The sequence below is a fragment of the Bombus huntii genome, chromosome 4 (genome assembly GCF_024542735.1).
Source record: "Bombus huntii isolate Logan2020A chromosome 4, iyBomHunt1.1, whole genome shotgun sequence".
NCBI lineage: Eukaryota > Metazoa > Arthropoda > Insecta > Hymenoptera > Apidae > Bombus > Bombus huntii.
Window position 1 is genome coordinate 5826860 of NC_066241.1, and position 19126 is coordinate 5845985.

General features: G+C 35.2%; 3 protein-coding genes across 7 annotated transcripts; all 3 read right to left on the bottom strand.

The window, feature by feature from the left end:
• Nucleotides 1-44: 44 nt before the first annotated feature.
• LOC126864519 (gastrula zinc finger protein xFG20-1-like) lies at nt 45-3393 on the bottom strand. The gene has a single exon (XM_050615953.1). It carries the CDS (start codon nt 3391-3393, stop codon nt 613-615), a length of 2781 nt encoding a protein of 926 aa, XP_050471910.1. The 3' UTR covers nt 45-612.
• A 557-nt stretch (nt 3394-3950) lies between these two features.
• On the bottom strand, nt 3951-7527 carry LOC126864544 (cGMP-dependent protein kinase 1-like). Its single transcript, XM_050616003.1, has 11 exons — nt 7058-7527; nt 6837-6979; nt 6622-6759; nt 6346-6515; nt 6034-6278; nt 5614-5925; nt 5139-5370; nt 4962-5068; nt 4639-4878; nt 4491-4557; nt 3951-4420 (listed from the first exon to the last, which is right to left on the bottom strand). The coding sequence occupies exons 1-11, from the start codon at nt 7228-7230 to the stop codon at nt 4325-4327; spliced, it is 1923 nt and encodes a 640-aa protein (XP_050471960.1). The 5' UTR covers nt 7231-7527; the 3' UTR covers nt 3951-4324.
• A 227-nt stretch (nt 7528-7754) lies between these two features.
• Nucleotides 7755-18932, bottom strand: LOC126864520 (cGMP-dependent protein kinase, isozyme 1-like). 5 transcript variants are annotated; one of them, XM_050615958.1, is made up of 14 exons: nt 18476-18932; nt 13016-13164; nt 12450-12521; nt 11728-11957; nt 11504-11646; nt 10921-11058; nt 10664-10842; nt 10130-10377; nt 9714-10037; nt 9214-9445; nt 8989-9095; nt 8641-8880; nt 8361-8427; nt 7755-8275 (listed from the first exon to the last, which is right to left on the bottom strand). In XM_050615958.1, the coding sequence occupies exons 2-14, from the start codon at nt 13121-13123 to the stop codon at nt 8180-8182; spliced, it is 2184 nt and encodes a 727-aa protein (XP_050471915.1). In that variant the 5' UTR covers nt 13124-13164; nt 18476-18932; the 3' UTR covers nt 7755-8179. The 5 variants fall into 5 exon arrangements, with proteins under 5 accessions (XP_050471915.1, XP_050471912.1, XP_050471914.1 ...); XM_050615955.1 differs by having other exon boundaries at nt 13016-13167; XM_050615957.1 differs by lacking the exon at nt 18476-18932 and adding an exon at nt 16985-17133 and having other exon boundaries at nt 13016-13167.
• Nucleotides 18933-19126: the final 194 nt, after the last annotated feature.

The following is a 19126-nucleotide window of genomic DNA, read 5'->3' on the forward strand; positions in this document are numbered from 1 at the left end:
TTTACACGATGCGGTATTAAAAAGAAAAGTGTTTTAATATAAAGTAAATGTAGAAAATAAAATGCATTTTATTATCGCACCACACATTCTACATCTTAAGTGTCATTTGACTTAATTATAATTTAGATATCGAAAAATGATATTTAAATTCAAGATCAAACAATTCGTAAATTGCATCAAAGCAGAGATATATAATCTTGAGATTATTTCCTTACGATATGTTTTTTTTTTTAAATCTTTAAGACAATCAGTAATGTGCTTTACATAATATATAATCTTTATCTGTATTTTATTTTAAAAGATACACATTATTTTACCACATGTATAATGTATGATCTAAATGTGCAAAAGCATTTTGAAGAAACAAAACCAAATTAATTAAAAATGTATAAATATCATTGAAATTCCCTGTTTCTTTTTAATATCAGTGCATTTGTAAGACACATAGAAGATTGGTGCTTTACTACTACTATTGGAAACGATATTTAAAGTTATATTTAGTTTTTTTTCCTTTTCAATAACATAAGGAATCCTCAAATTTGTTATTTTCTAGATAGCCACATTAATAGCATGAGAATATCACAAACTTGGATAGTAATAAAGTAACAATAATTATATGTGAATTTTAACGTGTTCCATCAACACATTTTTATCATTAAAATCTTCCCCGCAAATACCACAGACTAATTCTTCTCCATCATCACTGTCTTGCTGATGATATTGTACAACTTGTATTACAGCCGTTTGGGATCCTCCCTCCTGTATTAATGATTCCTGTCCAACTTCACTGTGATTCTTGATATCTTGATTTTGCCTAGTTGAATGGTGAGTTACCATATCCATTGGTAAATCATCATTACTTATTTGTGCAATTTGACTGGAAAAATTTTCATGACTCTGAGGATTTGGTAGTGTCAGAACAGGCAACGATTCATTTTGCTTTGATATTAAATGTAAAGTATTTGTTTGCTTTGAAGCCTGTATTAAATGCATTGTAGTTATTTCATTATGACTGCTTGTGGTATGAAGTGCACTTCCTTCTCGTTCTGTAGAAACTATGCGAGTTGTATTTAAAGATTCTCTGTGACTATGATTAGCTTGTGAAATATGAATATTTTCATCTTGTTTTTCATCAACTAATAATTGTACGTCTTCAGATTTAATTTCAGATATTGCAATATAATTTTCATCACGTTTTTCTGTAGTAACTACAAGGAAAGTATTATTTTGTTTATCACTTAAAATTTGTTGGTCATCTGATTTATCTGATTCTGTAATAGACAAAAGTGCTTCAGTTTCCTCTGATTTAGGAATTATAAGATTTCCAGCTCCTTGTTTTCCTTGTAAATATGTATTTGCAGACACTTTTGATTTTTTCTTAACTGGTTTGGTTTTTGGTGCATTATTGTTTGTTTTAGCTTTTGCTTCTGCAATCATTTGATCTGAATGTTTAACAATATGTGCACATAATTCATCCCGATCTTGATTTAAAGCACCACATATAGGACAGGAAAAAGGGGGCCCGGTTACTTCAGTTTCATTTTTTCCTGCTGCATGAACCCATCGAACATGTTCTCTTAAAACAACTTTTTGATTAAATGCTCTTGAACATAGAGGACAAACATGAGGTCTCTCTCCTGTGTGAATACGTTCATGTTTCCTTAAAGTTCCACCATCTCTAAACGCTTTCCAACAAAATTTACAACCATATGGCCTTTCTCCAGTATGAGTTCTATGGTGTATTAAATATCCCTGTCGCGATGAAAATGTTTTGGAACATGTATCACAATGAAAATGTGCAGGACTCCCAGCATGTGTTCTACCATGTTCCCAAAGTCCTTGACGCGATACAAAACTTTTACCACATTCTGTACAAGTAAATGGAGAGTCACCAGGATGAGCTGATAATCTGTGTTCATCCAACTGATTTTGCTTTTCAAATTGAGATCCGCATACTTCGCAAGAATGTGTTTTCTTTCTATGAATCCACTGATGTCTGAACATTTTTTGTTTGGTTGTAAATTTTTTGCCACATTCAGAACATGCATGTTTACCCCATTTATTATTAGGTGTACCTTGTTCAACATTATTTTGCATTAATTTCTTCGCACAAGTTGTTTGATGAGTTGCTAAGTGATTGCCATCTTGAAACTGTTTATCACAATACTCACATTCAATTGGCATGTTCCAATTTTTAGATGTATGAGTTTTCTCATGGGATACCAATGCTGTTGCGCGAGAAAAACTAATTCCACAATGTCTACAAGTATGCTGTTTTGTACCATTTGTTTCAACTTCTATATAATTCTTTCTATCTTCACTATTATACGATAAAGTTTCAACTTTCACCATTGTATCAGCATTATTAAATGAATTTAATGAAAGATTGTATTGCTGATTGACTTGATTATTTATATTATTTTGTTGAGTATATTCAAACTGTGTTACTTCTCCATTTGGCATTACAGTAAATTCATGTAAAGTGTCTATTTTTTCCTCAGGATTAGATATTGAATTAACTGCTGCCTGCTCACTTTGAAAGTTATAAGATGGAACTGTCCATTGAACTGTATCATAGCTTTGAACCGTTTGTACAGACGAAGATGGCACTTGATTATTTTGGGACTCTGTCATATTTTCAGGCCATTTTCTGAATGTTTCCTCTGACTGTGATACATTATCACTCTGTGACTGCATAATAGCACGTCCAGCAACATATGTATGAATTTTCATATGATTGGATAAACTAGAAGGCCTTTGAAAATCTGCTCCACATATGGTGCATTTATGAGGTTTTTGCACTTGATGCACTTGCAACATATGACATCTTAAATTGTTCTTTGAACGAAACAAGTTGCCACAAGTTCTACAAGCATGTGGGCGATCTACTTGATGACAAACTATATGATTGTTTAAATCTATTTTTCTTTCGAATCTTTCTCCACAAGTAATACATGATAATTTACTAGCAGAACAGGTAGTAAGATGCTTTGTTATCTCAGCTTGTGTGAACATGTTTGCACAACGCGAACATACTTTTTTGTCTTCGAAACAAGGATACATGCCTCCAAGTTGTCGTAGAGCTTCCACAGCCATTGATTCATCATCCCCGGATGTATATTGATGTTGTTCTTCTTCTTTAATATATATAGGATATACTACACGATTTTTATCTTCCTCCTCGGAATGTTTTGCTAATATCTCAACTGCAACCTGTGCTTCTGTGATACTAGAATTAACGTCTGTAACAGATACTTCAGTGAGTCCTTCTTGTAGAACACATTCGTCAACTGGTTCACATATTTCTTCATGAGATATAATATTATCCTGTATGCTATCGTGTACCTCTGAAAGGGGAAATGTAACATACTGCTCATTCTCATGAGCTTCCATCGTGCAATATTTTTGCAAAATGCTATCAACTGAAATTTTTGTGGACCTAGTTTCACCTCATGTTAAGTTAGGTCCTGTCACCACTAATAACCAAGCGGTATTTATCAATATACAGAAACGCATTACAAACGATCGTGTTATTCACATTTCACTGTTACGTTTAGTTGTGATGTTATTAAAAATACATAATATGTATTTTTCTCTTTCACACTTTAATTCGATACGATCTATTGCCAAATCTTATCTTTATTGATTACAAATAACGTTTATTGCAATTTTATTGTGATATATGTAACCCATATAACAGCATGACTAATAATATATTTTACCACCCGTAATTTATTTGTTATATAAATTTGTAAATTCACCATTGGAACAATAGTATAACAAGGTTATTTGGAGGAGTGCAGCAAATCGTGCGCCACCTGAAGTTGACGGCGTTCTTTGCGCAGTGCCAAGTTAAACTTTTTATATTTCAAAAAGGCTGGTGAACCGTGTTTATAAGTATTCAAGTATTTCTTCTGTAATAGAATATTGTACTTGTTTGTGATACAGTTGTTTGTCGGTTTCTTCATAAATAAGCATAACCTTTCTTGACAAATAATCTCGCACGTGGAAATTAATCACAGTGTTATTAATGTGGTATTCGTATTTGGTGAATCTGGAATCTTTGGTTAATCGTGCTTCATATATACAAAGTATGTATGTATACTTTAATTATAACTCTTTATAAATTGATGCTTTTTTGCAACTTACAAAAGATTTAACTATATGTTATGCGTTATAATTGACTTTTCATTATTTAAAAATATATTTTTAATACTGTTACAAAATAAAAAGTAAGGGCTAATATATTATTTAATAGTTAGCTTAAATAATAAATAGATACTTTAACATAATATATACAAAGTGAATCGTATAATAAAGATCGTTAGAAATTCGTATCCCAATCGGAATAGTCCATTGGTGCCGATCTGTAATCCGGAGGATATTTATCGAAATTTCTTAAGTCGAGATGATCCCTTACCTGTGAATGAATTAGATAATGAGATTAGCTGTTTCAAAGATATATAACATTCTGACAATTTCTTATTTACCTTTGGCACAATAGGGGAAGGCATTGTTTGGCTCTGTAACTCCTGCCATTTAAAGTTATGGAACCATCTGAAATTAATTTATGTTATGTAAATATTAATATTTAAATTAATAAATACAAATATATTCTACAAATTCGTTAATAAATACTTATGGTTATGAATATCAGCAACACCATTTCGTAAATAACCAAGTCTTTTATATGGATCATCTTCCAGTAGTGATTTGATAAAATTCTTTGCCGTGTTTTTAATAATGGGCGGTACAAGTATATCCTTAAAGCCACGAAGAATGTTCTTATACACTTCTATATCACTTACATCTTGGAAAGGTGTTCGATTCGTTAACATCTCGTACGTAAGAATTCCAAGTGCCCAATAATCAACGGCCCTTCATTAATAAAAAATAATCAATCGCTTTAAGAATTAATTTAAGACTTGATAAATATGTAAACTAAACATGAGAATGCGTACTGATTATAAAGTTTACTTTGAATGATTTCCGGAGCCAAATATTCTGGTGTACCCATAAAAGTCTTTGTCTTGTATGGGCCAATTTTTTTACTAGATCCAAAATCAGTCTGTAAAGATAGCTGAGTTAACGAATCAATTTATTATCGATTGTTATTTATTCGAAATAAAAGAACTTGCAAGCTTAGCATAGCCTCGATTATCGATTACGATGTTCTCAGGTTTTAAGTCTCTGTAGATGATGCCCAGTGAATGAAGGTGTTGAAGTCCTTCTACGACACAAGCGGTTACGAATTTAGTTGTTGAATTATCGAATCGGCCGCTTCTGTATAAGGCTGTTCTTAAATCTCCGCCTAAACATACTTCCAGTAGCAGGTATAGATACCTATTGTCCTTGAAGGTTCTGTATAATCTACAAGGAACGTAGAATTATGCATCGCTTAATATATATCAAGTCGTTATTCGGTGGCAAATATTCTTCAAGTTTTACATTATAAATTCCAATACAAGCATTAATAAATTAAAGAATCACTAGATCGAATCTTTTTCTTTCTTAGCTTTCTTTAATTACGTATACTATATTCTAAAAAAAAAAAAAAAAAAAAAAAAAAAACAAAAAATTCGTTTTCACGTTAGAGCAGAGTTGTTAATTTACTTGCAGATAAACGGCGAATTACACAATTTCAAACTATTCTTCTCGTTATACATCATTTTTTGGAAGCCACCCTTTGTGATCATATGCTTGACGATCTTTTTCCTGGCGAAACTAAGGTTAGGCATCGAATTGACGACGACCAGTTCCACTCTGCCGTAACCTCCAGCCCCGATCGTCCCTTCAAATACAGTATCAGACAGAGTTAAATTCTTGAATTCGTCACCCCAGTCATCCGACTCATTTACACTGTAATATCCTGACCAATCTCTATTTCTGATCGAGTCTAGTCCACCAAGATAATCTAGGAAAGCTCTATAGCATCACACAAAGACATACTTTGTTAACAAATTTATAAACTTCGTGATAAACTTTTGTTAATTCTTCATCGTGAAATTATCTGAAAACATTTTATACGTTTACCTTTTTTCAATCGTGTAACATTCCAATCCAGGAGCCATTGCGATAGCATTCGCCTGTCGACGAGATTCTTCAGAGTCATATAGCGCTTTTTCACCGAAATAGTCACCCTTCTCAAGAATTGTCATTTCCTCTTCCGTGCCACCTGGTTTATTCTTCGTGATTTTCACGCTACCACCGTTTATAATGTAGAATTTATCTCCTTTGTCGCCCTCTCGAATCACGTACGAATTCGCTGGATAAAATTCCTAAAGCGATACAAAAATAGCGTCTTTTAATTTCGAGTTAGCATTATTGGAACCATTTCGCACGCACCACTGTTATAAGGTCGCATATTTTCTGCAGAACCTCCTCCGACAGACCCTTGAATATTTCAATTTGACGAAGAATCTTCAAATTATGCTCCAACGATTCTTCGTTATCTTTTAGCATTACCGTCTGAAACGCCTGTCTTTCCAACACCCATACTTTCGCATTTGTACTCGCTAAATGAACAAACGAGCGTCTCGACAGTTACAATAAAATATTTTATTAAGTTTGTTAAATGGTTCCTAAAAGATTTCAAGATTTATAGTATAGCTAGTATAATACCATGGATAGAACACAGTCTTTTGGTATTGTACAACAAGGCCAGTTCTCCGAAAGCGACACCAGGACCAAAGCTCTCGTGGCACGTATTGCCTACGTAAACTTCGAAGGTTCCCTCTTCCGAGACGTACATATGCGATCCTGACACAATCGGTTACCATCATTTTTCTAATATTTCATAGATTAATATCTTGTCATTTCGAAAGATGATTACTTACCGACTTCACCTTCGTGAATGATTCGCGTATTGGCTTTCACCTGTTCCGGATACATCACCGATATAAGCTTCTCTATACGCGACTCATCGAGATCTCCGAGGAACTGGTTGTTCAAAATGGCGTTTTTGATCAACTGTTTCGTTCTACAATTGTACATAAAACTTGAATTTATCGTAATTTCGAATCATCGTCGAAAGAATAGTTTAAAGTTGTTTGTTCACTTTTCATTTTTCTTGAAAACGGTGACTGGCAGATTGGAGGATACGTTTATTTCACCGATCACGCCATGTTTTCTTTGAAGGGACAGTTGTCGAAAGTAAGCGTCGGAATTGCGTCGATCGGATCCAGACGCGCCCATACGTACACCAGTACGTTTTCCGAAGCATAGACGCATTCTTAATTTTCCGTTTCTTTCTTTCGCCTAGAAAGTAAAATCTTTGTCCGCCGGTGTTTACGTTCGATCGTAGGTCACTCTGTCAAATGTATATAAACTTAATGTAATTTCAGATTTTTTAAAATAGATGTTAATTCTTGGGAAGTTCACTAATTAGTGTTTAAATGTTCACAAATGAAATGGTTCGAAGAATTAGTGCACAGGATATTGATACTTGACTAATGCTTTGTAGCAACGATAAAGTTGATTGATCTTATCTTGTATGAACGCAGCGATGATCCGCCAGTACTTACGGTCTTAGTAATTTTGTTTGATAAGGCAATTAAAAAATATATTTTTTTCGAAAGTTATCAGAATTTCCTTCGTTCAAATCACTGTATTACCGAATAGCACCTATGTTAATTCAATAAAGCGTGTGTTCTTTCTATTAATTTAATATACCGTTTATAGTTATATGAGTGTCTGTATTAAAATTCGAACGAAATTTCATCAGAAACGAAAAGGAAATAAATTAGTAGCACAGATTAACAACTCATGTACCTATAAATTTATTATCAATTAGTAATATTAAAATTATCATGGTTAAAATTATTATCCATCGCAGAGTATCTTTTTGTTCGCTTTCTACTTCTTTTACAAGAATTATATATATATTGCTATTATATATTGCTAATTAATTACAGTTTAGTCATAAGATACAAGATTAGCGTCTTCATACATTAGTGTCTTCGAATGTAAGAAACATACATAGGAAACTACGCATCTGTAATATACGAATCGATTAAAGATAACGATTATCTCTTTGCTATCGGTATGCTTTTATTGTAGGGTATTATTGTAAACATTATTTTCATCCTTCATGTGCACTTTTTGTATCATTTCACGACTCTTATCAAACGTTTAATGGAGAAATCATGTACAGCTTAGATTATCGTGCGATTTTTCCTGCTTAGAAGCTCGCGTCCCATCCAGAGAACTCGTCCGGTGGAACATTACGATCCGGCGGATACTTTTCGAAATTCCTCGTATCGGTCGGATTTCGTATCTAGGATTTTATAAAAGAGAATAAGTGGTGAGTTTATTTAAAAATTAATATATTTGTAATAATACGTAAAATAGATTTTACGTACTGTCGGAACGATTGGCGCTGGTAAGGTTAATCTTTGCAAGGCTTGCCAATTAAATCCATTGAACCATCTATAAAAATGTTATTTCGTTAAAAAAGCTTGTACTTTCTATTCGAAGAAACGCGATAAACGATCTATTTAAAGATCTAGTTCTACGAAACGAGGAAATTCTACTGAAGCGTTTAAATGAACTCTGCTTAAACATATATATTTGCATAAATAGAAACTTCAGTGCGTTTTAATTGAATTTATTTAAAATAAATTATTTAATTGATAAATTTACTTGTGATCTCGAATATCTTGGATGCCATTTCTTTGGTAGCCAAGACGTTCAGAAGGACTTAGACGAAGAAGCTTCTTGATGATACTGCTGGCGTTTCTGCTAATGGAATTAGGTATTCCGACCACTTCGATGCCCTTCAGAATTTTGTTGTAAATGGACATATGATCAGAACCTCGGAATGGTGGCTTACCGATTAGTAGCTCATGAGTTAAAATCCCGAGGGCCCAGTAATCCACCGCCCTTTGAATAAATTAAACTTATCTTAAAGTCACCTTCGTTATTTTATTTGAAACTGATCCAGCGTATCTTTATAGAATATTTTACGTTTACTATTTGTTAATTATTTACCTATCGTGTCCTTTGTTCAAAATAATTTCTGGCGCCACGTACTCGGGCGTACCAGCGAAAGTCCACGTTTTCGATGGTCCGATCTTTTTACTGAAACCGAAGTCAACCTGGAAAATGTGTACAAAATCGCGTTTTACCTATTTTCTTGTAAACAGAGTCGAACTATTGACAATCGACTTTCCTCAAAGTGTTATCGCTTACTAGTGATTATCAGATCGAACTTACTAGTTTTAAGTATCCACGGGCGTCGAGCATAAGATTCTCTGGCTTTAGATCACGATAAATAATGTTCATCGAATGAAGATGATCCAAAGCTTCTACCACGCATCCTACCATGAATTGTGCGGTTGACTCATCGAAGACTCGTCTTCTTTGGAGAGTTGTCCACACGTCTCCACCTAGAGAGACTTCCATCAGGAAATATACGTATTTCCGGTCCTTGTACGTCTGGTAGAGCCTAAATAAAAGGAAGGAAAATTATATTTCTGAATTATTTGATTAATAGAACGCGGATATCTATGCAAATTAATATTTTAGCAAAGATTTGCCTCATCCACCAAATATTATAAAGTAGATAAATTAACATTATAAATTACACATATTATACAATGCTTTACTTTGGATACTATATACATTTTATATTGAACACTCTATATATTATGTGCATCCTTTCATTTTTATAAATCCGCGGTTTATCAATTGATAAGATTCTTTTTAGTACTGACTTGCATATGAATGGAGAATCACAGGCTTGCATAATATGTTTCTCGTTCAGCACGTGTTCCTGTTGCTGTTGCTCGACCATCACCTTCTTCTTCAGTCTCTTGAGAGCAAAACTCTTCTGAGGATCTGACTTTAAAGTGACTAATTCCACTCTGCCGAACCCTCCAACTCCTAGCGTTGCTTTGGTCTCCAAATCGGCCAAAGTGACGTTCGAATACTCGCTAGTCCACTTCTTCAGCGTCAGCGATTGTTTCTGTCTTCCGTATTCCGCTAACCAATCCTTGTTGCGTATTTCGTCGAGGCCACCCAAATAATTCAGGAAGGAACTGAAGTTTAATGTTATTTAAAAGAGCATGAATATTTCCTGAGAACTCACGAGACGAGAAAGTTTATCGTTACTGATTTATGTATAACTCACTGTTGGTCCAAAGTTAAACATTCGACACCAGGCGCCAGTGCAATGACGTTGGCGTGTCGACGATTTTCACCAGTGTCGTCGTAAAGAGCTATTTCTCCAAAGTATTGACCCTTTCCAAGGACCACTAGCTCTTCTTCGTCACCATCCTCGGTGTCTTTTGTTATTCTAACGTTTCCACCGCTGATTATGAAAAATTTGTCACCTTTTTCTCCTTGCGTAACTATTTTTGCTCCAGCAGGATAAAATTCCTATCGGGAAGATATATACTTCTTACTTTCAGAACCAGATTTGCATTCGGATGGTCATTAGTAAATTGCAGATTTTTATGCGATTTTATACTTCTATGAACGTAAATAGAATCTAAACAGACATTTGTTTCATTCGCTACATATTACAGCGAATACTTTGCTTTGAATATTTCAGATACTTTTGCCATATTACGCTCATTCCGCGTATCTTTACACTTTCAAATTTCCTATAAACACATAAACATCTACGATCTAATTATTAGAAATACAAAATATATGTATTTACCACGCGGAGAAGATCGGAAATCTTAGCGAGCACGTGATCCTTTGGCTCGGGCAATTTTTGGAGAACAGAAACTTGTTTAAGGAATCGAATGTTTCCTTCCAGCCTTTTCTGCGTTGTGTCAATCATAACAGTGAGAAACACGGATCGGTCGAGGACCCACACCTTTCCACCTTTCTTTACTGAAAGTTAAACGTGACTTCTTTCAATAGAAAATACAGTTATTAATTATTTTATAATATAATCTACTATATATTTACCGCTGATGGATCGAAGTCTCTTGGTGTTGTATAACAAAGCAATTTCTCCGAACGCGATGCCAGGACCAAAACTTCTTTGGAAATTGTCACCCTCATAGATATCGAACTCTCCTTCCGCTGACACGTACAGGTGCGATCCTAAATTATACATTAAGAAAGGAATTTAGAAAAGCGATATTAATACTTAACTTATGCAAATATTTCACATTTATTTCGTTCGAAGTTACATTTATTAATCGTGTTATCAGTCTATAAAATCGTACGAAGGATCTTTATTTCTTATGTAAATTTATCTATCACTGTATTATGAATTTTTATGCATTTGTTGAAAATTCGAAGAAAAAATTCCCGGAATGCGGATAATATGCAAAAATATGTAAAACATCCGAAGAATAGATTTCATTTTTTTCAAACTGTATCTTTACACAAATATGTATTTGCATAGATGTCTGTAATCTAATTATTCCATAGGTAGCTAAGAAAGTTTTTCGCTCTAAAGTGAAATATTCCACGTTCGTGATAAGAATAATTCAGCTATTGTCAGACGACAACTAATATAGAAAAAGAAATATTATAATTTTACCCATATCTCCTTCTCGAATCACTAAGGTGTTCGGTGGTATATGTTTCGGGTACATGGCATCGACTAACGCTTCCACCTGATTTTCCTCAAGGTTACCAAGAAATTCGTTCTCCAAAATGGCCTTTGTAATCTGTTGTTTACTCCTATAGGGAACAAACAAAATATATGTAAAAAATGTATCATTATTTAGAATAGTTCGTTCAATTATTTTTTCTTTAAATTACTTTTCGTCCTTTTCGTAAACAGGAGTTGGCTCAGAGAGTGGCGTTGGAGTTTTGCCGATAATACCGCCTCTGGGATTCGCAGGTTGATCAGAACCATCCGAAGTTCTGACAGGATCTTGTTCGTTCCCATTGTGACTTTGTTGTGGTGGCAATGGTGCCCTACTTTTTCCATGGGACTGTACAGGTGGGCCGATTCCATTAGATATTACCGTAGCAGGTAAGGGTCGTATCTGTATTAGAAATAAAATTTCCTCGTTAAATTAAACATTTTCTATGATTTATCGATTGTTTAAATTGATTTATCGATCAACTCTTTTTAACATTCTGCTATTTTCTAACATGCCTTTTACCTTAATGAAACACAATGAATATTTTGTTACGAATATGATATATAAACATTGGTGATATGTATGTTTATTTTAGAATTGTTAAACTTTTCTACATCTGTCTTTATATTACTGATTCTTATGAAATTTCAATTTGTTAATTAGTACCTGTTAGCTCTCACGAAACTACAATATGTACATACTCTATTTGCCTAATGTCTTCCTAGAGATAAAGAAATGAAAACAGATATATCTATTTAAAGATCTTTACACCTTCGTAAGAATATTTTTGTGTCATTGATTTTTACGAAAATCTTACGCGTCCGTTAATTAGTACCCGTTAATTTACGAAATGATGCACTCTGCTTAATCGGAAAGATATTTTTAAATACTCACAACGCCATGAGTCAGATCTGGTTCACCAGATTCTTTGTAGCTCGTTACCACTGGGCTCTTCACATTTTGGTTCTATAAACGAAGAAACAAAGGAATCAAAAAATTATTTGCTTCGTACAGAGTGATTCTCTTACTACAGGCCTCAAAGAACAAGCCGATGATTGGCTGTATATACAGTGGCTATTTCGCAGATTTTCTAACGAAGCCTTTTTTTTTATCAGACTCTACGTTTCATTTTCATAGTGTCCAATTCTTGTAATCGTATGACCTCTAAATTGTGCGAAATTTAACGTAGTTGCACCTAATTAATTAATACGTAAATGCTATGATAAGATACAACGATATTCAAATATTTTTTGTAGCTACTGTATATGATAATCCCTGTGTTGCATATGTGTGATTAGTTCGAAGTTATTCTTATCTTCATAATCTTATTTCCAGTTCCCACATATGCATACGTGCAGCGATCAGGCCAATTGTGGCTGTTTCTTTCGGGACGACCAGCGAGAGAATCATACGGCATAAAACTATGGTGCAGTCCTTGTTTGGAAAATGTTCAAACTTACTAAGGTCGTACTGTTCACATTGTTCGACTCATTCCCAGACAGAGAGGCAAGATTGATACTGCCCCTCTGTCCCAGGATACTTGGCTTCGGGAAGCACGGGAACTTCATACTTTGTTCATCCACAGCATGACGGAAACACACTCTTTTGACTTCTGAAAGGCAAAGCATCGTTTCAATTTCGCAGTAAATTCGTTTATGTACAAATATTTTGTCGCTGATCGACGCGTTGATCGAGACAATTGTCTTATCTGGTTCCAATTTCTTGCCGATGTTAATTAAGATAACATCACTTATCGTTTCCGTAAGCTCTGATCAAGAGCGATGCGCTTTATTATAACGCTCTTGATTATAAATATTATCTTGTCGCGACTTTTTAAACAAGCTCAAATAGCGATGAAACTACATCTTCGCCTTTTATATCGTTACCATTAAGGACCAAGCAGTAGATAATGTGCAAAAGTTGCGTAAAGTATTTGAAAACATAAATGGCGTAAGTTATTCTTTTATAGAGTTACAAGAATAGTATTAGAATTACGAAAGATTATTACACAAACCGGAGATACAAAAATAACTTTTCTTTCTTTCCTTACAATGTCAATTCGATAGAATTCGATAATGTAAACTGATTAAAAAAAAACGTTAGAAGCAAAGTGTCGCGCCGCGTTAACGTTTATTTTGCTTCTTAATAGTTTAAATAAAAACTTACCAAATATAGTAGGAAAATTTTAGTTAAAACTCAACTATCAACTATCGATAATCACAATTTACAGATGTTTTGCCGAGATCTACTATCGAGATCGTCGACTCCCGTAAAAGTTACCGTCAAACAAAAAGTTTTTACGCCAGACGATCACGAGCACGTGGTTTAGCTGATCACATGCTTATGCTAATGATCTTTGATGCACGATATATCGTATGCTGACGTCATGACATATTAGCACGTTCTCACGATGTGGATATTCTCGTTTCAAGGTACGATCTTTTGGATGGTTTCCATTGTCAACAAATTTTCGCATTAACTAGAGCATAATCGATCCCCATTTCATTATCGTCTCGAATACAAATTCGTTGTTTTGAGAGTGTTTTATCGTTCCATCTATCTTTCGATTTGTTACTCGAATGGAATGTTGTCTTATGTAATAAAATTCGATAATTTTCGGACTGTACCTAATCGTACGATACGAGTAATAATACGAGTAATCGTTCAGTCGGAGACTGAAATTTAATAAGTTGATGTTATCGCGATCTTGATGTTCATTTTCGTCGGCCATAGTTCAGCTTAGTCAGCAAGAAAGTTGTACACTTGTGAAAAATTAGGCAAACTCGTTTGTAACTCTAAACGGAACGATTATTCTCCGATATTGTATGAGAAAATTCGAAAAATGAGGGCGGATTAATTGAAGTCTTTGTTTGATCGTATCTTGAAATGCTAACGTAATCTCGTTACAAAGAGCAACGTCGGTTTATACTATATTAAGAGACTGATAAGGGTGTTTGATTAGTCATACGAGGATCTGGCCAAATGTTATTTATGCCGTGTTTGTCGAGCACGTGCTTGTACATCCTTGCTAGTTGTCATACTTTTTCAATAATCTCGGTCGTTTAAAAAATTATTCTCAAAAAAAAAAGAAGAAAAAAAAAAGAAAAGAAAATACTCAATTTATAATTTCGAAGTAACAGGTTGATTATTATACATAGATCAGCAGAAATCACGTGTTCGACTGCAGGAAAGACGTCGATCTTCGTAGTAACTTCAACTGCGAGTAAATTTCGTTCTGCGTTGACTTCCTCGTCATAAATCAAAAGTAAGAGATTATCTGGAAGGAATCGTCCAGTTGGCGACTCGGCGAGGGTGAGGATCAGCATAGGAAGCAGGGAAACAAAGCGAAACGAAAGAGATTACCATCGAAAGTTGGCTGGTTCGAGCTCACGCGAGTATACGTAATGCCACGAAACGATCGCCGAAGCAGCGAGGAACTAGAAAATCGTCTCTTTCCGTGGCAGATCCTATCTAACTGCGGCACCAGGTTCGTTTCGCGTAGCATTTCCTGCTTCGTTAGAAGTCGAGCTATTAACTCGAAGAAGCGATCGAAGTCGTTCGTCTTTTTTCCTTTCAGTCGACCATTGTTTCCCTGTTTTGTCTCTTTGTGTCTATTCTTTTTTCTTCTTTTTACGTAATCACGAGGACGTTCCACCACAAGCACGCGCAAGTTGGCGTTTCGCAATTTTTCTTGCACAATGCTCGCGCGAATGTTACTCGTTAAGCCCGTTGGAATGAAAAGCATGCGACCGATGATCGTGATCTACGTTAACAATGAAAATATCACAGGTATTTTTTATTCCTCTGCGATATTATTTTGCCACGATTACGCAAGATTAAATATCTTTCACGTCCAAGCACGTCCGTTGGAATTGTAAACGATTTACAGCTTTTTCTAATTCCTTTTTTCATTGGAAATTGCTATGTGTATGTAGGTGACTTAGATCCGTGACAGTCATGTGCGTAATGTGTAACGTTCATATTAGTAGATGGTAGAGTAGCTGATGCTAATATTGATAGAAATGAGTAAATAATAGTGGAATGAGAAGTGTTAATAATACCGGTTGGATTTCGCGACGTTGGAAATATTGAAAACAACGAGAACTTTTTAAACTTCGTCGTTATCAGTACCTTTAATTCCTGCTCGTTTTCCCATTTCGAGCTAATTACCTTATCTCGTCAATGTCAAGTGATTTTTCCATTGTCAGTAGTAATTGCAACGACATGCGTGTTATTTAGGAAGTGTTTCGTAAAAGCTACAACGAAATAAAGAGAGTGGAACATTTTTCTCTTTCGAGACTGTATTTGGTCAAATTATTGTCAAGCAAAGTTGTCTCTGTCGGTTTACCTACAGATGACAAATATTTTATATTGACCAAATCCTTCGAACATTCCATTCGCAACATCGGTGATATCGTTAACGATATTTTGCAGACTGTTAAAACAAACTCAAACTCAAACAACGTTACTGTTTTTCGTATTCATCGAGAAACGCAGCTTCGTCGCGTACATGTACATACATACACGGTCTTGCTTAATTCTGTAATTAATGTACACGTTCGCTGATATGATTCGTTAAGTTTCGTTCACGCTCACGAACAAATCTGCGTGCCTATCTCAAAATTGAAGAGGTCTATATTAACGAAATATCGTTGAAGTACTGTTTTAATTGTGTTTCGCGCTTAATCAACCGCTGCGACAAGCACAATTAACTCGAGTGTAATCGTTCCACACGTGCTTCTCAGTGTGTGTTCTCCCTCTTAAGACGTCACCTCTGATTCCGTCTTACACACTTTGTTAAATATTCCACGGTTATTTTTGCACTTCGCCAATATTTTCGTCTCGTTATCGTGTTTGATTTTCTTTTGGTTACCCTGTTTGCTTTGTCATCTCGTGATTCTGTTACGCCCGAATTTATACAAGAACAATGGAATTAGTAAAAGGTGAATCGAAACTTTTCTCCCATTTTAATCTAATCAACGAACTTTAAAGCAATCGTCGATCAATCATTCTTCGATCGTTAGTGTTTTTCACTCTCGATTCGTTCACATTTGAATTCAGAGAACGTTATCTCATATATATGTACGAAAGTTAATATTTAATTGTACGACGAAATTACTTAATCAGATACAATATTTGTTTTTTACAACGTCATGCGAGACAGAAAGGCAAGTACCTTATCTGTCATCTGACGTTGCTCGCATTATACTGCAATTGATTTAACAGACACTACCGAGTCAATTTTATCTCACGATTAATGTTCCTCTGTCTGATCGATTAGATCTTGAGATAAACTCTTCCAAACAGAAGAGTTCGCCCTTATGAATATATTCATGTAATATGTACATAGTCTCGTCTTTTTGCGATCTTCGTTTCCTATAAAAATTGTCGACGTCTTCGTAACGTGGACGTTGAATGTAGAAACTCACCTTTCAGATTTAACGTGGAAGACGCGACCGAGAGTCGAGAAAACTTTCCAAGAAACGAAAAATCTTGCTAAAAACTAGTTCGTTCAATGGTTAAGAATGTAATTTTGCTCGACGTGTCAAATAACGAAATAAATGATTTTCTGAGGAACGATGAGCTGCACTCCGTGAATTCGCGCATAAAACTGATATCTCAAGTTCGACAAAGACGCAGAAATCTTATCTAGCCGATAACAAAGAGACGCAGTGTCAACAGGCAGGTACACATACGGCCACGTCTTATCTAATGAATTCTATTCTCTTTTCATTAATAAGGCTGGTATGTCCGCTTTTTCTTTTTCAGATGGAGAGGGGATGATTCAGTACTTTGTAACCATCATCTTTCTGAAACTCCAATAGAAAAAGATTTTTGAGTTCTCTTCCTTGATCATTTTCTGGATCGCGAGAATATCCGTTCTTTTATCTTTCTTTTTCTCTTTCTAATTTCTCTTTAGTTCTTAAGATTCTCAAGCGAATTTTCGAACCGAAAAGAACGAAATTTTTTAAGCTTTTTTCCTGAAACATTTACATTTTTAACATTACATGATTACATTTTTTATCGATTACGAATTGTAAAAAACAGAATTATTTCATTGTATTCACGATAATATGGGCTCGCTAATGCAAAAAGTTTCAAAGTTTCTGAATTGAATAAAATTAATCGACGATCGATTCTATCGAGGCTACTATTGATAGACTTGAATTTATCTGTTGTTCATAGCTGGCACGATCACCGTATACAAAAATCCGTAATATTTAAAATTCAAAGAAAAAAATGGAAACCGAAAAAAAGAATTAATTACGAAATTAGAAATTAAGAAATTTGTTACGAACGTATCGATCTTTGAAATGAACTCTTTATACAGTTTTCTATGGCCGTGTCCCTGAATATACCGATAGTCACCCGTTTTCTTATTTTATCGTTGAAATGGCCTCTTATCGCTCAGTTCGGTGCCTTTATCGCTTCTCATCTATCGGACGTTCCCTTTTTCCTATTTTCTCGCTTTTTTTCGTGTCACACTTTCTTATACGACCACAACGAACCAAGTGTTTCGACAAGATCTTCGATTCTCCCACCTGCCTTACCTTGTGACGTGTCAAATGAAAATCGCATCATTTGCAAGAACGAGTTCTTGCAAATGATCATGGTAGATCGTAAATTACAAAAACTTGTAAAAGCATCCGGCAGTTATGGAAAAAACTTACGGTACTCGTTCCACGATGAATCATCGGCCAGGTAAAAGCTTTCCTGCTCCATTTCTTCCGCGAGCTCGACGTGACAACAATTATTATTAACAGATATCAGCCTCTATCGAGTAAGTAAATCGTGCTTGTCAACACGAATTTCACGACTCACGTGAACGAGGAATGCTCCGAATCTCCGATCTAATCTCGGCGGAAGAACCCGTTGCACGATCGACAAACACGTAAACAACGTTAATCAAGCATACTCACGTTCAAATACGTCTGCTCCCTTACGGCTTATTCTCCTGCGAAGGTTTACAAAACTGCGGAACACCGGCTGCACTGGCCACTTTCGAGATTCATTGTCCGTTACCAACTACGATCTCGCGCGGATCGATTATTCACGATAATTAGAAAGCCTCTGCTTAGACACGAAACTCAGAGGCGAACGCGCGCTTTCATTTTTCTCACGCGTTAATTTCTATCTCGCGCGATTCTCTTTTTTAAGCTTCAAAAATGAGCAAAATCAAGTGTTTGTCACTGAATTTGAAAAATATGAAAATTTCCGATAGAATATCTAAACGCGTCAAGTTTCGTCGACATTATGATCGAAATAGGACAGAGAAGGGGTTAGTTTCGAGTCGACAGTAGAGGAGAAGTGGAACGAATTCGTCCAACTTTCGTTAGCAGACTCGCGGTCTTATCGACAGGCCGCTCTCAATGCCACTAGTTGAAAAATACGCGCTCATTTCCCATCGCTGTCAAACAGTGGGGGTATTGGCAATTATTATCGTTGGCCACCTTATCCGCACGTAATATATGCCGCCAGTGATTATGTATTCGAGTATACGTGAATATGGCATGATTCGAGCGGAAAAACCGATACCACCGAAATAGCCTGTGAAAGTACATTTGCATCAA

What these genes read in the sequence shown, in the direction of transcription:
- LOC126864520 (XM_050615954.1), bottom strand. Translation starts at nt 15,060, where the DNA reads ATGCTACGCGAAACGAACCTGGTGCCGCAGTTAGATAGGATCTGCCAC. An exon ending in GATTCGAGAAGGAGATATGG is followed by an intron (nt 11,059 to 11,503) that starts GTAAAATTATAA and finishes TGTATAATTTAG; the next exon opens with GATCGCACCTGTACGTGTCA. An exon ending in TTTCCGATCTTCTCCGCGTG is followed by an intron (nt 10,378 to 10,663) that starts GTAAATACATAT and finishes TCTTCCCGATAG; the next exon opens with GAATTTTATCCTGCTGGAGC.
- LOC126864519 (XM_050615953.1), bottom strand. Translation starts at nt 3,393, where the DNA reads ATGGAAGCTCATGAGAATGAGCAGTATGTTACATTTCCCCTTTCAGAG.
- LOC126864544 (XM_050616003.1), bottom strand. Translation starts at nt 7,230, where the DNA reads ATGCGTCTATGCTTCGGAAAACGTACTGGTGTACGTATGGGCGCGTCT. An exon ending in TATGCGACCTTATAACAGTG is followed by an intron (nt 6,279 to 6,345) that starts GTGCGTGCGAAA and finishes GTATCGCTTTAG; the next exon opens with GAATTTTATCCAGCGAATTC. An exon ending in CAAAGTAAACTTTATAATCA is followed by an intron (nt 4,879 to 4,961) that starts GTACGCATTCTC and finishes TTATTAATGAAG; the next exon opens with GGCCGTTGATTATTGGGCAC.